This window comes from Musa acuminata, chromosome BXJ3-6 (genome assembly GCF_036884655.1).
Source record: "Musa acuminata AAA Group cultivar baxijiao chromosome BXJ3-6, Cavendish_Baxijiao_AAA, whole genome shotgun sequence".
In the NCBI taxonomy this organism is placed as follows: Eukaryota; Viridiplantae; Streptophyta; class Magnoliopsida; order Zingiberales; family Musaceae; genus Musa; species Musa acuminata.
Genome location: NC_088354.1, coordinates 12,537,492 through 12,557,183, shown reverse-complemented (window position 1 = coordinate 12,557,183; position 19,692 = coordinate 12,537,492). Strand labels below are relative to the sequence as shown.

The following is a 19,692-nucleotide window of genomic DNA, read 5'->3' as shown; positions in this document are numbered from 1 at the left end:
ACACATTCCCCGCACTGGGATGAAGGAAACTACCACAGCAGTCGCGCAGGTGGCGCGTGAAACCCACCGCTGCGTAACCCCGAGCGAACAGACACTGCCATGCTTTAAAATTCGTGGGCCATGATGAGACGAGGCCGTGAGCTGGGAACTTTATACTTCAACTATACGTTACCTTTTGCCGAGCGGGAGAAAGCGGAAGGTGGCTTAGCCGTGGCAGGGACTCTCTCAACCGTCTGATCCAATCAGGACGCCAGGGGGCAAAATAGCAATCACGCAGAACCCAAAGCTTGGTTTATGCCTCCCATTCTTTCTCCTCATTCTTACTCTGGTCATACCTTTCCTCTTCTTCTTCTTCTTCTTCCGTCTCCTTTGGCCGGCACCTCGTTATCCCGGTCTCCGATCGCCATCTTCGTCGACAAGAGATACCCCGTCAATATCACCTGTCCGCTCTCCTCAAGGTCTTAGATCCATCGCCCGATCTCATCGATCCATATATATATCCCATGGCGGCCAACAAATTCGCGACTGTTTTGCACCGGAACAGCCACCGGATGGCGTTGATACTGGCATACGCGATCCTGGAATGGGCCCTCATCATCCTCCTCCTGCTCAACGGATTCTTCGCCTACCTTATCGCCCGGTTCGCCGACTACTTCGGCCTCAAGCCCCCCTGCATCTTCTGTTCGCGGGTGGACCACCTCTTCCAGTCCGATGAGGGCCGGCGGCGGTGCGCCCTCCGTGACCTCATCTGCGACGAGCACGCCGCTGAGGTCGCCAAGTTGGGTTACTGCTCCCATCACCGGCGGCTGGCGGAGGCCGGGGAGATGTGCGAGGACTGCTCCTCCTCGTCCCGACCCGTTGAGGTCGCCGTCCTTTCATGGATGAAGCGGATTGAGGAGGGGGAGAAGGATCTGAGGTGCTCGTGCTGCGACGTCGTCCTTGAGAGCGGGTTCTACTCGCCTTACCTCCTCGTTAGACCTTCCGTGGGCAACGTGGAGTATGACCAGAAGGGGAACTTGGTGAATGAGTTCGTTGTGGGCGATCGCAAAGTTCTTAGGGAAGATGATGCCTTGTGCCAAGAAAAGGTGGAGAGCGGGGAGTTGGTATCTGAAGATCAAGCTGATGGACGCCATGAGGAGGAGGAGGAAATTGGAGAAAAGTTTGGTGGTATGGAAGCGATAGGCACTCTCATTTCGGAGAGAGAGGTGGAAGAAATAGAAACCCTCATCGAATTCTCTGATGCCGGCCGATTGGTGGAAGATGCTTCTTTGGAACTCCTCATTCGGTATCCAGAGAACATACACGGTGAGGACAGGTTGGTTCCAGTGGAGCTGATTGACTCAGCGACCATGACAAATAGGCATGTTGCATATGCGTCTGGCAAACAAGATCAGGGAGAGCTTGGGCATGCTGGTGAAGCTATCAAAGTTCTTGATACCGGAAGCATCGGAGAGGAGAGAGAAGCAGTAGCTTTTCTTGGAGGAGGGACTGATGTTTTCAAAGTGAATTCTTCTGGATATGGTGAAATGCAGCAAGACGATAGGCCGTTTGATATCGGGAGCATTGCAGAGGAGGAGAAAGAATTGCTTTCTGCTACAGAGATGGCTGATATTGTTGAAGTGAATTCTTTAAGGAATGATGGAGTGGAACAAGAAGTGATGGTTCTTGATGTTGGATGCATCATAGAGGAGACAACATTGGCATCGGCTGTAGGGAGTGCTGATGTCACCAAAAAGAATTCTTCTGAGGATGTTTCAGCGGAACATCAAGTTGTTGATCTTGAATATACAATATGCATGTCAGAGGAGGAAAAGACATTGGTTTCTGCTGGAGAGAGGGCTGATTCTGAGATGGAAGGAGGCCAACAGCATGCTGTGACTCTTGATAAAAGAAGCATATCAGATGAGGAAATAACATTGATTCCTTTCGAAGAGAGTGATGATACCATTGAAGAGAATTTTTCTGATGTTGATAGAGCCCAACAGAATTCCATGACTCTTGATTTAGGAATCATTTCAGCGGAGGAAAAGGTTTCTTCTTTGCATATATTGGAAGGGGATGACATCCTCGAACAGAATTCTGTAGTTCTTTCTGCTTCAGAGCCTACTGGTGAATGCTTATCTGATCATCAAGTTGTTGCTTCTCTAGCAACACCAATCATAACACTTAAGGATGCTGTTGTTATTCAAGTGGAATCATTAATGGGCGAGGAAGATCTTCCTAGAACACATGGTAAGATGATTTGTGATTAGAGAAATAATTTAGTAGTCAGTTATTATTTTGTATGCTTATCAATATTGCTCCATCCCAAAATCAAACATAACTTATATTGATGACAACAGCTTATGAAGAAGAAAATAAATTGATCGATGTGGAGACCAATTGTGAAATATCTATAGGGAGTGAGATATGTGACCAGGAATACATGGATCATGCACATCTTCATGAGCCAATTCTAATGTCAGAAAACACACAGGATCAACAAACAGAGAGCTATAATGAGACGACTGCTACAGACAAAGGTAACTATTTCACATCAGCCCTTTTAACCATCTCATGGACAGTCAACTTTTTGTCATTTATATACGACTGCTTATGCTTTTTTCTTATGCCTTGATTATTTCTTTTGTTTGTTGAAGAAATATCAGTCACTGAAACTGAAGCAATTATGATTACAGTGGAGAACCCAGATCATGTAGATGTAGTTGTATCCCAAGAAAATAATGAGATTGAAGAGGAGAGGGCACCTGAAACACCAACTTCGGTTGATGGCATTCATGGTTTACATAAGCGGTTCTTATTCGGAAGGAGAGAATCAGGAACAGAGTCTCTTGATGGAAGTGTTGCTAGTGAGTTTGAAGGGTGTGAGACATTGGCTGTAGATCAGCTCAAAGCTGCTCTGAAAGCAGAACGGAAGGCCCTGAGTGCATTATATGCTGAGCTCGAGGAAGAGAGAAGTGCCGCTGCCATTGCTGCTAACCAAACAATGGCAATGATTACCAGGCTTCAAGAAGAGAAAGCTGCGATGCAGATGGAAGCATTGCAGTATCAGCGGATGATGGACGAACAGTCAGAGTATGACCAGGAAGCCTTAGAACTCCTGAATGAACTGATGATAAAAAGGGAGAGGGAGAAACAAGACTTGGAGAAGGAGCTCGAAGTTTATCGAAATAAGGTTCTACATTATGAGGCCATGGAGAGGAGACGAATGACAAAGCATAAGATCAATGGTAAGGCCAGAACATCTGCTTCATCAAGTGCTGAAGACAGTGATGACCTCTCCTTTGAGTTCCAGGAAGGAGATGAGCATACCTACAGTCCCGATGAAAGCAATCAAAATACTCCATCTGATGCTGTGTTAATTTCAGGGACAGATCAAGGCACTGAAAGGCATCTGATCACACTTGAGGAATCATTGGCTGATTTTGAGGAAGAGAGGCGATCCATACTCGAGCAACTGAGGGCATTGGAAAGTAAACTTTTTACATTGGATGGTGAGGACTCTCATGATTCAAAAGTCATAGACCACGTTTCAGATCAAAATGGCCATGTTTCAAATGGACATCGTGAACCTCCAGGTGATGATTTACATGATTATGCGAACGGTTTCTCAGATGAACTAGAAACTAACAGGAAGCAACCTAGTGAAAGAAGAAACATGGGCTTTAAAGGAAAGCGGCTTCTTCCTCTCTTCGATGCCATTAGTAACGAAAATGAAGATGATATATGCACCGAGGAAGGAGCAGCAGATGCTTCTCCTGAAACAATCTCAAATATTGCAGAAGAGCAGAAAAAGCTTGCAATTGAAGAGGAGGTTTATAACATCAATGAGAGGCTACATGCTCTTGAGGCTGATAGAGAGTTTCTTAAGAATTGCATTGGTTCCTTGAAGAAAGGTGACAAGGGAATACATCTTCTTCAGGAGATTTTAGAACATCTTCGTGATCTGAGGGATGTGGAACTTCGAGCCATGAACTCCTATGATGCTTTGGCTTCATTATCTGCCTAGTGTGCACACAAAATGAAGGTAATTTGATTCTCATCTTTTTAGATGCCATATTTATGGTGCAGGCAAATACTGCTTATCATAATTCCGCTTGCTACTCATTACAGTTTCAAACTGCTTTTATATTTTTACAGTTGGGTCTTCCACATCCAATTTCCACAAAAATTCAGTGCATGTACTAGTCACAAGTTTAACATATCTACATATCAGCATAAACTGACAAGCAAACACACATGCACACACACCCAACGTAAAGAAATAATAAAAGAGATGTCCCACCTACAGGGCATTTACTTGTCTGATTTTATTACAAAGGCCATTGAGAAGAGACAAGCTTTGAAATTCTTATCCCAGCAATCTTTGAACTGAATGGATTTCTATGACAGATGGAGGCTACCTTATCGGAGTTGATTGAACATCTGAAATCTAGTTGCAACAGTAACCATGGTATACAAGAAATGAATGAATGAGTCATGGTATGCAGGTTGGTCATACCAGGGGTGGAACTGAGCTCCTGGTTCTGTATTTTGTTGGTTGCTTTACAGTGTGTGGGAGCAGACCATGGATGGAAGCTGCTTTCCCAGGCCCAGCTTTTTGTGGGGCTTCCTTTTGTTCCATTTCTTTTCCCTTTTTTTTTTTTCTTTTCTTTTGGGCCCAACCCCTTTGCTGTGGGGCAAGGTGGATGAGGCAGGGGAGGGTGGTTGGCCAGCCACTCATAATGTCATTGTAGTAGGAATCATGGCTTTCAAAGTTGTACAGAAGTTTAAAAGGAGAAAGTAGGGTGAATGGACTTCCTTGTGTTCTTTTTTTTATTTTTTTTTCTTCACTTCCTTTTCCTATAGAGGGAAAATGATAGCTGTATGCTGATCTTTGAGTAATGGTGTTTGAATATAATCAATATGTTCTGTATGTTTGGTCATTACATTATGTTCTTGACCCCTCAAGAACTGTAGTGGTCCTTGATATGTGCCTTTGATGCTCTCCACATCCATTTTTATACACAAAAGCTGATATCACTGAAACACCATAATGTTTGCTAGCTTTTTCAGTGAGGACAGGTCCAGCTGGTTACTTATACCTAATCCCAAGGTGGGACCATCAGGAAGAACAGGTAATCTAGGTGGGGTATGGCCTTCAAGATGTGCACATGCAACTTGATTACAGAGTGGCCTGGAAAAGGGAACTGGGGATTGCTTTAAGCATCAGTAAAACACTCTCATTCCTTGTGGTACACACTACCTATGAATGGACCTACCTAAAGGCATCATCTGTAAGTGTCACAGGGACTGCAGTTGGAAATATCTTTCTGGTGTGGAGTTGATGTGTGATTTAAGATTAGGTTTTGATCAATCTTTCTTAGTAGTAGTTTGCAAAAGTGGAAGAAGGGACATGTGGCCCAACAACCCTAAAACATGGAGTTGATGTCTCATTCTCATGTTGGCCAGAAAACCTGCAGTATGTGGCCATCAAATGTCAGCCAAGTGATTGGCATTATACATTAAATTTGAGATCAATTTTGAAGCTTCCTCGGCTTCAATCCACACACAATACAAAAACATCCAGCTGAGAGTAATCGGTTGTCTTGTCATGTCATGGTAGACAACCAACTAGAAGCCTACAGAAGCATTCCAAGAGCAACAAAAATGAGAGAGGAGGAGGTTGGTGGACTTGTCTGCAATGGTAGACACACACACTTTTGGCTTTTGCAGCCTTTGACTCCAAGTACAGACACATCTTCCAACTTCTTCTACCTTGGTGTGCAGATTGTGCAGGTTCAGCAAGAACAGAAAGAGAGTGGGGTAATACTATCAGCTGTTGTTGATTGGATCAGTATCTTTGCTGGAGTTGACAGAAAGGTGAGTGTATCAAATTTATATGTCATCACAGTAAATCTGTAGAGATCATTTATATATTATATATTATCACAGTGCTAGAGATCATTTATTAAACATCATTTACTTTATGTAGGCCTTGAAATTATGATTGGATCCATTCTTGCCTCAATCCAATTTATATCCAATTTTAGATTAAAACGATCAATCCAAGATGAATGATCAGAGTTGATTGGATCTCCTTTTTTTTTCTTTTTACAAATATCATAAACTTTCAAAAAAGATCAAAGTGAATCTTGTGGAACGAGATTGGACACTCATATTGAGCACTCTAAGTAGCTATAGACATGTCTTTCACCTCTTTCTCTTGGGCCTAAACGGATGAGATCTCTGTCGACACAAACATAAATCCTAATCTACATATTGAGTGAAGGGATTGGATACTCACTAATGTTTGACATTCTTGTTTATGTTTTATTTGTCTCGTTTTAAGATGAAATATTCTCGTACCGATATATTTCGATATCATATGATACAATCATCTAAAATTATGAATGATAATACGAATGCTATCGTACCGATATATTTTGACATAATATGATAGAATCCTCCTCTAATACTCAAGTCAAATAAGGTTCGAGTTGACGATAAAGATGAGCTAGAGAATGAAAAACATTTAAGAGATCGAATTTTATATACCATATGCGGAGACACCTTTTGTATTGTCGGGAATGATCGGTGAAGATTGTGTGTCCGGACATTAAACTGCAGCACTGCAGTTGGTTCGATGGGTACGATTAGCTGAAGCTGTGACTTACAGTGGCAATTTAAGCTATAATCCACGAGTCATATTACATTTAATGGCAAACGATGCAGTCACAGTCAAACATAACACTGTGTTGGAATCGCGTCAAGAAGAGGAAGACACGTGAACGATGATGACAGAGGGGGACGCTACACGGCGGTGACGGCAATCTTCATGCCGGACTCGCAGTGGCCGGCGAGGCTGCAGATGAAGTGGTTCGTCCCCCGGGCCAGCGTGACGCGGTCGTTCCCGGAGGTGAAGACCCGCGCGGCCGGAGAAGCCGAGCAGCTCCTGTACCCCGCCGCGCTCACTGCCACCACGTTGTGTGTCCAAGGGTTGTACCTGAACTCTGCATCATTATTGGAATATTAAGTTAAATATTATTATGATTTTGATTCTTAAGTTTTAATTAAGATAAGAATTAAGGTTAATTATATATTAACTTCTGTAATTGAACTCTATTAGTATTACGATCTTTGTATTTAAAAATTATATTAAATTTCTTATAATTTTAAAAATAAAATAAATAATCTCATTTATTATAATATTATCGGTCACATTGATAAAAAAATATAATAGATTACATCGACACAAAAATAAAGGATAAAAAAATAATTTTAATATTTATTCCATTTCTAATAACTTTATTAGTAAAAAAATAATTCTAATATCTCATATGTTGAAATTATCTTTGAGCTCATATGTTTGTATCAATCTAGCGAATAATGTTATATATTATGTTATCTTATATTTTTTATTAATATAATTAATAATATTAGAATAAATAAAGTAAAATGATCTTAATATAATTTTTTAAATATATAAATTACGATATTAATAGGATGTAAATATACGAGGTAATATGTAATTAACCTTAAGAATTACTATCAGGATTAGTAAAAAAAAATCTTAAATTTATCTATTTATATAAATAAAGACTCATGTAATATTTTAAACGTATAATTGAAAAAAAAAAGATATAAAAATGAGAGATTGTAAGTAATCATATATAATATTTAATATATTTAATATGAGTTTTATTTATTTATTTATGATTTTTATTTTTTTTATGCTCATATCTTTTTGGAGAAATTATAATTTACGTCCATTTTGTTAGTATTTTTTTAAAGATAATAAACCGGATTCGAACTCACCGAGTACGTCGCCGGCCGTAAAGCGCTTCCCGCTGGGCCAGCCGGCGGTGCTGAAGGTCCAGCCGCCGCTGTCGCCCACGACGAAGGTGGCGGCCCGGGCGACCTCGCTGTGGACGAGGAGGCAGAGCAAAGCGAGCCCCATCGCCACGGCACTGCCCCTTCCCTGAGCCATCACCCCTACAACAGACGAGCAGGAGAGGTTGTGTGGAGCGACGGAAAGAAGAGGTGGCCTCTTATGGGCATTGTGGTTGTGGACAAGCGGAAGAAAACGCGGTGTGAGCAGGCGAAAGAAGACACGGAAATGGAGGGGAAGGGGTGGTGATGTCATGGTTGTCGCTGTGTTCTCTGCCCTTCCGCCATTAACGTGTCGCTACATGCTACCTTCTACTGTGCTCTACACCATGGTAGTGTAGCTTCTCCTGCGCTTGGTTGGTATTCACGGGTGCATTCACTTGGAGGGGATCGATGCCATTGTTTGGAATTGGGAGCATGTTCGTCAAGATAAAAGGCAAAGGAGATTCCAATCAATCATCGTACTTCATTCGACTGCTTGCTATAATGCAATCGAATATGATCGATGCCATTGTTTGGAATTGGGAGCTTGTTTGTCGAGATAAAAGGCAAGGAGATTCCAATCAATCATTGGAGATAAGTAGCTCATTCGACTGCTTGCTATAATGCAATCGAATAAGATGGCATCCGGTAATGGTCATATTCGAGAGGCATATGAACGAGCACCTGAGTTTTTAGCGAGCTGCTCGTTTGCGCTCGTCTTCATCCATTAGAGCAGTTTCTTTGTGGAGACGAGGTCGTCAATTTGTAGGCCTTCAGCTTCTATTTCCCTTTTTTTTGCCTTTCTTTTTTGATTGTCTCCATCCATACAAGATTTTTTTCATTTTCGTAAAGTTATTTCAAATATAATATTTTGTAATAATAACAATAATATCGATGATAAAAAAAATAATATTGTCTAGCTTAACTAATAAAAACTTTACCGGTTGATAATTAGATCTTAGGATCAAATACCATCTTTATCGTTTATCAAAGCACTTGAATGATACTAGAACCTTGGATCGGCGACCAACCGGATCAATCATACTCGACAGACAATTTACGACTACCAAACAGTTTACGAATAATTATGCAGCAATTAAACTAAGGTTTATAGAAGGAGATCTGGAAGCACATCATAAGAAAACTTTAATGCAAGTTGAATATGTACACAACTGCACTATTTCTCGTGGCTCTTCAACCCGTGTTCGATAAGCTTCACCTTCTTGGAATTCTCCTTGTTCAGAAGTGAGAGCATTTCGAGGGATGATTTTATCTGCGACAACTGAGTGTTTGAGACATTCTTCCGACTCCTCGGTGTCGCACTAGCTGGTGAAGAAGATTGGTAGAATCTCTTTAGCCTTGCATTCAAAGCTTGAATAGCAGAATGTAATGCATCCAACTCGACATCTGCAAACCTGTCTGTAAATGAACAGAGATATCAAACATATTAGCTGATGGAATTATAGATTGGCGTGTTCGCTTAATGAGTTTCACATACCGAGCTCGGCCTTGAATTCATGTTCTGCTCTCGACAATGGTTTTTTGTTTGTGGCAGGCAGATTTCTGAAGTTCTGTAGACGCTGATCCAGAAGCTCGTACACTTTGAAGGAGCGGTCGATCCGGTTCCGTATGTCTGCTTCTTTGGCTTCAATGTTCAAAATAGACTGTTTTGCTTCACGTAGGCGTTTGTTTTGGTCGTTGAGAAATGTCTGCAGATAACCAGCATGTTCTTTGAGCTCCACATAGACCTGAGCAGCCAGAAACAAGCCAAAAAATATAAGAACTGGCACTAACTACAAATTTTGTGTTTGCAGGAAACCCCAAAAGAGGGGAAGTGTCTTAAGATGTTATCACAATGCAATCCAACATCTAAACATGTGAGAATAAGCTAAAAATGAACAGACAGCCAAATCTCAATTCTCAAGTTTAAAAAGAAAATAATCAACAATGTTCAGGTGTCACTACAACATTTCTCATAGCTCAATTAGAAACATAAATCACCAATTGGATGGAATTACATAACTTTCCTATACATTAAACAGAAGTACAATCCAGTCAGAGAAATAAGGGTTGAGATGAAGAGCATGGATAAGTAGGCATGTGTAGATTTAGAGAGGTGAAATTTAAGACGACTAAATACACAAAATTTACTGTAGTCCAAAAGCATCTCTGGTCAAATATATAGCAAATGAATAAATAAAACTAGATTATTCAAAAAAAAAAGTAGAAATAACGATAAAAATGCCAGCTTCATAATATAGAAGAGTTGATAAAAATACTCATCAGAACACGTTTATGTACAAATATAGATGTATATGTGGAAGACACAGGATTTTTCTGTGGTCAACAATAAAAAATTAATAGAAACTACAGAAAGCATCTGACTAGAATTTATCTTGAACGAAGAATATCAACCTTACTATAGTGACAGTACCAACTCAGATGGAAATGCATTATTTGTTACCTTATGTGCGTATTCAACATAGTTCTCACGGAAAAGCTTGATATAGTGGTGAAGAGTTGATCGGCCCTCTATCGAATCAGCAGTCAATGAACGAAGAGTTGTTGAGGAAGGAATAGCAATGGCCTTTGGCCCAATGAGAAGATCTTTGCTTATGACCTCAGGAAGAGAAGCTTCCACATCAACTGCAGACCTTTTGTCATTATCATAATGTAAATGCAGTAATTCATTCCAAGCCTTCACTTCTAGCACAATAAACTCATATGATGTTGACAAGCTAAGTATCTGTGAGTGACCATACAAGTCAGCAATTGCAACAAATCCAAAAAGCACCGACGAGCAAGATTCACTAGATTCACTACTGCATGTATTTAGAATAGGGTATACAGAAGGAGGCTTTCCTATCATATCTATGTCAGGTATCAGATTTGTAAATGGCAGAAACTGCAATGCAATTAAGTCTATTCCGCCACCATGGAGACAGTAAAATGTCTGATCAAGAAGAGGATCAGGAAATAATGACAAAGGGCAACTCTCCAACACATTTTTTGATAGTGCCAAATCTACAATAGCCAATCGTAGCAAAGGAGGTGGATGTCCCAGATTAGGTCTATTTGCCATAGAGATATTTGATCCCGGAGGACAAAACTTTGAAATAGGAATTTCTTCTGAGCTTGAATCACAAATCATTGCAACACCCTTTATATGACCATAAGAATCAAGATGAAGACGGGGAGAGGGACCAACATTCCACTGAGGCTGGACTTCATCTGCAAGAGCATCTATCTGTAGTTGTCCACTGCTCCAAGCAATCACAAGAATTGAATCTTTGCCAATAGATCTGTAAAGAAAATCAACGACCCTGCCTTCACCACCAGCAATGCTCTCAACCTCAGATTTGTTATTTCCCTCGCGGAGATAAACTTTGGTGAGAGGACCCTGGATTTATGATGCCAAATACTGTTACATTGGTGAAGGAAGAAAATGATATCCTACACAAGCTCAAACTGTCATGCTTGTAGAAAAAGGTGTCAACTTTAGAAGTGTTTCATGATGATTGCAAGCGAACAAAGCCTTTAAACTTTAATGTATCTTAGGGATACCAAGATAGTCATGGATCATAAGTACTATTGTCTTAAAATTTCTAGACCTCCAATTGTTCCAATGCTTAATAATTATAGCACTTGAACAAATCATCATATAGCCACTTCTGAGTGACATTGTTTTTAGTTATTGCCTGCTTCAAACTGGCCAAATAATCATCCGGCCAAATAAATATTGATAATTAATAAAAAGGAAATACTAAAAGATCCTTAGACTGTATGAGGATAACTGAACTGTCCACGTTGACTCACAGGCTAATCTATTTTCCACCCAAGCAATGTATGATATTAAATTTACAACCCCAATGCCAAAAGTCTAGTCAAATTGTGTTGATCCAGTAAATAGCTTCCTTGACATCCTAGTGCTAATTACCCACATAACTGGAATCAAAAGATCTATAGAATCTGGAATTTTAGAAAATGTAGACATAAGAAACAAAAATGAATTGGTTGACCAATCAATCTTAAACTCCATAAATATTCCAGATTGCTCATCCTTTGCTATGAGGCCACATAACTAGCAGAAAAGTAGCAACAAAATGTTCCGTCATCCAAGTAGTTGCCAACCCCAAATAACTGAGATTACAATTTTTTTTTTGTGTTGATGCATCCTCCAACTAACAACAAGATATAGATTTTGGGAAATAATAGATAATTACTGCTCCAAACAACATATTATATCTTGGATATATGTCAACAACAAGTTTGCAGTGTATAAATCTAAACTAGGCAATAGACCATGGTACATATTGTCTGCACATGATCATTAAGCATTATCAAAAATATGAAATCTCATTAAAAGAAAAAGGATAAGGAAAAGCCCCAACTTCTTGGTTTGTCATCCTCATTCCCAAGTGTTGGAGGCAGATCTAAATTAGACGATTTCTATCAAACAAATATGAAAGGTTCCACATCTTTAATGATGACATTCCATCTTTAATTAATTTCCTTAATAGAATAAGATCTTGATAGTCCTTGATATCTTTGCTTCGGCAAACAAAAAAAAAAAATTCAGGCCAACTCTGTTTCTAGTTTTTACAGGTGTACATATGGTGATAAAGAAGGAAGCTACAACTTATAAGAGACAATATTAAGCCAAGCCAAGCCATCTTAGAAAGATTAAGAGCATAAGCAAATGAAAACAATTGAGCACATTTCAACTCATATTAACTTCTAATGAGCAAATAATTGGCTATCAGGATTCAACATACAATCACCATTCAAGATCCATGTTAGTTCAATCTAATATGTTAATGTTTTGCGATAATTACAGAAAAGGTTAATGAATACTGTTTATTTGCAAAAGAAATTCACGGTTCACTGGACTACAGAAACTATGAATGCTCCACAGATTTAAAGAGTTTCATGTCTATTAGAACAGAGTTATGGCGCCAAAGTGCAATAATGTCAGGGAAGTTATTCCAAAAGGCATACCTGCAATGAAAGTGATGCATCGATTGGGGCATAAGGATGAGCTGTCGAGACTAGTGTGCTGCCTCCTTCAGCTGATTGATCTGCCAGCTCAGGAAACGTAGCTTCCAACCAATCAATGGCCAAACGGGAGTTGCTAACAGCTTTTAAATCTGATGAATTCAAGCCAAACATATTAATATCTTCATAGATCTCTTCAATGTGTGTCCGACGGCAGATACTGCAAGGAACAAATATCGAATGTTTTTAATCAGTTACATAAATGACATGGATCTTTTGACCACAATGCAATTATGCATTTTGAAGAATCATTTATTTCAATTAATGGAATTCTTTCTCTCTTTGTTTTTAATTTCTTGGTTTATTTGATTCTCATCCCTTTTGATGGGTGTGGATATCTCCTATCTCACTAGGTATTATATAGCACAATGAAGAACTTGTATGAAAGAGTCGAAATAACCTTCCAAAAGGAACAACTGGGCAGAGGATATAGACCGAGCCATCACTGAAAACAATGAAAATCTGCACAAAAAATACAGATATTAAGTTGGCATTGCTTTGCACCCAAAGCAGGTAAAAGATAAAACATATTGGATAAGCAGATGTAAAAGGGCAAATTCCACATAGCTAGAATGTGTTAATAATTTCAAAATCATCAACAAGTTCTACCTCAGATGCCTTTTGTAAGTAAAAAGTGAAAACAGCATGATTTTATCACAGAATCCAGTTTCAAGCAATCTGAAAGTCCAATAAACCCAGCATGGCCAAACTTAAACCAAGGACAGATGCTAACTATTCAATTTTCTGTTGTGTTAATGAAGATATTTTTATAACGATCACAAGTAGATTGTCAGCAAATCTGAAAATAAACTTTTGAAGAGTTAAAGATGCAAAAATCTTTCTAGCCTAAAAGCTCAACCTGGCTTAAGAGATTACTATTAAGGATAAGAGTTAAAGATGCACACATCATTCTAGCCTAAGAGATCAACCTTGCTTGAGAGATCATGCAACCTAGGTCACTTATGTTCATAGTAAATGCCAAGGGCAACCAGTTTTGGTTTTTCACTTTTCTAGGAAATATTTATGTTCTCATTTTCCAAGTTGTAGTTATAATAGAACTTAAAGTTATTTAGTCCCAGAATACTAGATTGTTGGGATCTCTTAATAATACATTTCCATTGGATATTCAAGTGCGCAAAAGAGATATTTTCATTGGGTATTCAACCACATGATATTAATAGAGAAGTTAAAGGATCTTAATGAGTAGGGGGTAATTGACGAAGAAATCATGGAAAAAAAAGATTAAAATTAAGAACAATGACGAGGCCCTGCTCTTGCACCTGACCATTTCAATTGTCAGCACAGTTTGTGTAGCTTACATTAATGCCAACAAACAAATAGTGACAAAGAAGTTCATAAAGAACTCGATAACAATCAGTATTGTGCTTATAAATTATGACACAGCAGTTCATGAAAAATTTAGTAAGAACCAGCACTGTGCAAAATAGATGCTTGACAAGAAAAATGCAAGTAATATCGAAATAAATCCACCAAAAGAAATACATTTGGAAACAGACGCATGGAAGACGAGTACTAAAGATATACTTACTGAAAATGTGTCCCATAGATGTTGGCCTCCGAATGAGAACGCTACAGGGCAGAATGAAGCAGCCTTTTTACATCTTACAGGTTCAGCGGGCTGCAGATAATATTCCTGCTCTGCTCGTTCAACATCAGATGACAAATCAAATAGTCTGCACACAGAAATTAACACTTCCTATATCAGAAACATGAACTTTTTATATCAACAAACTCTGCAGAATGAGGCTTTGGAAGATACAGTATGAGATAACTAGATAGCTTTTAATGAGACTGATAGAACATGTATAAGATATCAAAAGTGAATGATATTCATGGCATTACAATTGTAGTGCTAGTAAATTTGCCTCATTCTGAAAGAAAAGCATTTCAGGATATTTCCACAACCACATAGGCTAATAACCTATATTCACAATCGAACCAGTGTATTATGCAAGAAGGCAAAACTAATCAAACAAATAGCTATCAATATCATTAGAAGACATGCATCCATAAAATAGATATTTCCAAGTTCTAATTAACTGTTAACAACAAAATAAACACAGCTTCTGGATCAAACTATGTGGATCAATTATATGTATTCCTTCTTGCCTCAGCTTTGACAAAGGCAACTTTTCTGTTAATGATATCATGTCTGTTACTCTTGGTTGAATTCAGACACCACTACTTTTCCTCCCCTTTCAGATTCAGTATAAGAGGCTGCATAGATTGCAATGGGAAATGTGGATGAGGGGACAATCCCACAGATCGATACTCAATCACGTACATACTTCAGTTTCAAATGAAAAACCTTCATAAATAGATTTAACTATAACATGGAATCCTTACAGAATTGAGAAACTTTGAGACGAACTAATACAAACACTCCATGTTTCTTAGAATTCAATTTAACTTGGAAAAAACAAAATGCCAATGGGACTTTTTCAATAGGCTAAAGATGTTTTTATTTTTATTTTCTGGAAAAGAATGGGAGAGCTGAAAGGTGCTTTTGTGTTAGGATTAGTCTAAACCAATTAAACTCCTTAAAAAAATGCTTCAAGAAATAGAAACAAACCATCCAAATAAAAGTAGTAATGATGGTATTAGGCATATCGAGATAATTTAAGCAAACTTCAACATAAACAGTCGGTCTCAAGCTTTCTAGTTCAATCCACTAGATACATGATGTTTTGCTTGACAAGAGGATAGTAGCCCAATTCAGAATCAGGACATAAAGGACACAGATACAGGAGTCAATGACATATAGCATGATGATGTACTGAATATGAAAAACAAATAACAGGGACATCAAAATGTAAAAACCTAAAGCTCATGGATATTTTGGCACTTAAAATTCATTATACAACAAAACCACAGTCATGTAACTTACGATTTCGAATACACACCTGAAGACAGAATCTGATGACAAAACGCCAAAATGACTTCTGCTGTATGGATGCCATGATGCTTGTAAAGTTTGTAATCCATTGTTTTTGCCAGAAAATATTTGAGAAGCAACAGAAGCTGTCCTGTTAGAAACATTACAAATTGCTTTTGTTTTAGTAGTGTATACAATAATGGCAAACATGAATAGGTGAATTGTCAAACTGAATAGGAGAATTGACAAACATGAATAGGACAATAATGGCAAACATGAATAATTTCAAACTATCATGTTAGAAACATTACAGATCTCAAGCTGCACACTCTATCAACACCTTTCTTAGATAGTAGAATTGTCACTTCCACCATTAAGAATCTAACAGAGTTAAAGAAAAAAATAAGATGAAAAAAACCATAGAAATCTAACATACTGTTCCCTTGACCTACTTGCAAGATCTTTGATCAGTTGGAGAGGTCTTTTTGGATAGATACATGACTCTCAGACTGTCAGATCCAACAAGAAGCAATAATGATCCATCTACATTGAGAGAAATTTGATCAACCACTGATTCCATCTGGAAATCTGGCATCAAAACCTGGCCATTAAAAAAAAAAATCAGTACTAACAACACTACAGCTGATTAATATAGAAAACATTTGTACAGATGTGAAATACAAAGAAGAAAGAGATGTCAGTGTCTATTGACAGGAATGAGTGAAAGATATATGAATTATGGCTCCATGAAAATTAAATGGCTGAGAAATAGAATCTTCCAAGCATATCAACTCTTGAAAGCCCATGTCAAAATTTATTTATGACCAAACAAATAAAAGACATCTTTTGACAAATGAGCGGCATAGATGGCCCAATTAATCAATACTGGAATTTGAGAAGCATATCTACATGAAAGACTATTGACAACTTCAACAATTATTTCTCATCTCTTTCACAATTCTGGGGTTGTGATATAAGTAGACATATATAGAGTGCAAGGCCAATCTCTTAGATGCAGCTATAAAGATAGATTTTGATAGTTCCAAAGTGATTTATCAAAGTGGTATTAATCAAAAGCAACAAACATATCTTTTTGGTTATGTATCTACAAATATCACCGCTGTAATAACAATGTTCTATCTGTCTTCACCTTAGCAAAAGCCCAATAGATAACAAATACAAGCCAATAGCTGCAATGTCATAATGATTGATCAACCGAACAATAAAGACAAATATATACACCAGTAGTGGATTCACATAATGTTGGGACTCAATTGGCAACTAGTTCCGATTGGTCATCATTTTTTCTGAGTCTGTAGCTCCATTCCGTATAAGCATTCCATTTTGCTAATTACTTGTCCGAGTGGCTAGTTGGTCAGCTAATGAAGCCAAGAAACAAAATATCACCTAACAAAGTGAAAAGGTCAAAAAGAATAATTACAATTTGAATCAGGCTCTTCAGATTTGGAAACTTAATCCTGATATGGCTTATGTCTTCACTTTTTCTGGAGCTTCTGTCATTTATTTGTCTCATCAAGCTCACTATTTACAAAAAATGGAATAAACACAGCATCAATAGATAAACATTACCGGATATGATGGATATCAGAAGGAATTTATTCAAGAATACTACTGAATTATGGCAAGTTATCCAAGAAGATTAGAAAAGTAGCACACAAATTGAATAGATTGACTAACTAAGAGGGCTGCGATCTATACAAGTGTGATTATTTCTTAAACTGTAGTGCCAGACATACTAAAAAAATCATAACATTGCAATATTTCATTTTGACAAACCAAGCAATTATTTGATACATAAACAACGAGATTTCTGCTTAAGTCTGAGAGATTTCACTTAATGCTTTCATTGTCTTATCAAAAATTGTATTAATTAAAATATTGTTCCAGCAATTGTTAAACAAACAACTGAGCTCCGTGACAATGTAGAGAGTCAAAGCAAGCACCCACTACAAAATAATTTATACAAGTAACAATAATAACAACACACGCACACTTGGAGTATATCATAACAATCATGGAAGAATCAAGTACGTAAGTCAAACAAAGTAGTCGCACTCAAATTGTTCGACAAATTATCTAAACGAAGACAACATCGGACAACATAACTCACGGTCGGAAAATAGTAGTAATTCGACTTCCACTCATCATGACTCAAAAGGAATAAAGGGGGAGATGGATTCGAATAAACGTAGGAGGAAAAGGGGAAGTGACGACCTCAGGGGGAATGGCTGCCTCCAAGACCGCTGAAGAAGGGGAGGAGGAAGGCGAGAAATGAGGGTCGGCGTCCCGGAATCGTAAGGAGAGACGAAGAACGCAACGTGCGACGGGATCCCACGCGTAGAGCAGCGAAGAGGCGGCATCCCAAGCCAAGAGGTTGCTATTTCTGCGGCTATCTCTGGGCGATTTGCCGCTGCTCTGGGTAGAGGAGAAAAACGGGTGCTTGTCGAGAGGCACCCACTGAAGGGGAGATCTCTTGGCGGAATCCACTGAAGGAGGGGTAGGAGGAAAAGAAGCGTAGCGGCAGCCGCCCTCATAAGCAGATGAGGAGACCGAGTGCTTGCCGGGGGTCACCAACAGAAAGGCATCTCTCTTGGAGGCAGCAGACGGAGGTGGAGGAGTAGAAGGAGGAGGGGAGCCGCTGCCGTCGTCATCGTCGGGTGCTGCTATCCTCGTCATTTCGTGCGCTGGGTTCGTGTGTCACCACGGCGACGGAGGAGCCGAGGAGGGCGCCTCGCTATAGGCTTTTGGTGTGGCGATATCGGTTAGTAGTCTCCTTGGAAAACAGATCCCGTCGCAGTAGACTTGCTCTATTCGCGCATCCGGATCCGGGTTCATCCATCAGATCCTAATAAGCGAATTAGATATTTAAGCCAGCAACACTTGATACTAATATAAATTGAGCGGATTCGGGTTGATCACATGGATCCGATAGATAAACAGCTCACAGAACAAGTTGCGTTCGCAGGCGAACTGCCGTCAAATACACAGCCTCCAGCCACGCTTACGCATCGGCCGTAGGGTTTGCATTCGAAAGCCCTATTCTGTTTGGCTGACTTCGGTGAGATGGGATACATCCAAGAGGCCAGAGAAAACCATGTCAAGAAGAAGGTGGAAGAAGGTACGCGCGCTCCTTCCTTCCTCACTCCCGAGTTCCCAATCCTATGATTTCTTCTCTTGGATCGGAATTGGAATCTTGATTCCTGTTTATTTTGCCTAAATTAGTTTTCTGATCAATCGTGCAATTTGTCTCTTAACATTTCCGTCTTTCCGCTGCAATGTTTAATTTGGAAATGTGTTGGGGTGACATATGGGCTCAGATTTTGCTAGCATAACTACTGGAAGGATTGGAGTGCATTCTCTTGCATTTATCATTGTAGTTTTAAGCATTGTGATGGTCTGTGTTTCTGCTCTGGTAATGCCGTGATAATCACAAAAAAAATTGTTCTTCAGTAGCAAGTGACTAAGGAAACATATAGTGGAATAACAGAAACTGATCGGCTTGGTCGACATCCTGGATGATAGAGATACCTTTGTAGAAGGTCTTGGTTATGATGCCCACTGTTCACAAATTGTGACTTTCTCACCTTTATATATGTGGAACCATTCGAAGCCTTAATCCCACAGCACCTTCAGAATCCTTATCATGCATGAACTACTGAAAATGTTACTCCCACAACTTTCTGGACGTGAAGGTTAGGTAAGTTGCAGCTTGTATTAGAATGGAGATCAACCCAAGGACCTCCATACGAGAGAGAATGTCTCTACCAACAGACTAATGGGGCAAAGGCCATCTAACTAAGGCATCCAATTGAACAGGAGCCTTGGGGTATGGTCATTGTTGGAGGTGATGATAAAAGGCCAGATATTTT

At 39.2% G+C, this 19,692-nt stretch overlaps 3 protein-coding genes across 5 annotated transcripts; 1 reads left to right on the top strand and 2 right to left on the bottom strand.

Moving 5' to 3' along the window:
- Window positions 1-198: 198 nt before the first annotated feature.
- On the top strand, window positions 199-4,928 carry LOC135585780 (myosin-binding protein 2-like). 3 transcript variants are annotated; one of them, XM_065156535.1, is made up of 4 exons: window positions 199-2,232; window positions 2,343-2,522; window positions 2,679-4,027; window positions 4,393-4,928. In XM_065156535.1, the coding sequence occupies exons 1-3, from the start codon at window positions 504-506 to the stop codon at window positions 4,007-4,009; spliced, it is 3,240 nt and encodes a 1,079-aa protein (XP_065012607.1). In that variant the 5' UTR covers window positions 199-503; the 3' UTR covers window positions 4,010-4,027; window positions 4,393-4,928. The 3 variants fall into 3 exon arrangements, with proteins under 3 accessions (XP_065012607.1, XP_065012605.1, XP_065012606.1); XM_065156533.1 differs by having other exon boundaries at window positions 200-2,232; window positions 2,640-4,027; XM_065156534.1 differs by having other exon boundaries at window positions 200-2,232; window positions 2,640-4,027; window positions 4,292-4,403.
- Window positions 4,929-6,635: 1,707 nt separating this feature from the next.
- Window positions 6,636-8,243, bottom strand: LOC103988025 (chemocyanin). The gene is made up of 2 exons (XM_009406516.3): window positions 7,798-8,243; window positions 6,636-6,992 (listed from the first exon to the last, which is right to left on the bottom strand). The coding sequence occupies exons 1-2, from the start codon at window positions 8,123-8,125 to the stop codon at window positions 6,793-6,795; spliced, it is 528 nt and encodes a 175-aa protein (XP_009404791.2). The 5' UTR covers window positions 8,126-8,243; the 3' UTR covers window positions 6,636-6,792.
- Window positions 8,244-8,907: 664 nt separating this feature from the next.
- On the bottom strand, window positions 8,908-18,604 carry LOC135641024 (nuclear pore complex protein NUP88-like). Its single transcript, XM_065156013.1, has 9 exons — window positions 18,038-18,604; window positions 16,255-16,403; window positions 15,831-15,953; window positions 14,456-14,600; window positions 13,307-13,368; window positions 12,850-13,066; window positions 10,316-11,251; window positions 9,350-9,599; window positions 8,908-9,270 (listed from the first exon to the last, which is right to left on the bottom strand). The coding sequence occupies exons 1-9, from the start codon at window positions 18,497-18,499 to the stop codon at window positions 9,029-9,031; spliced, it is 2,586 nt and encodes an 861-aa protein (XP_065012085.1). The 5' UTR covers window positions 18,500-18,604; the 3' UTR covers window positions 8,908-9,028.
- Window positions 18,605-19,692: the final 1,088 nt, after the last annotated feature.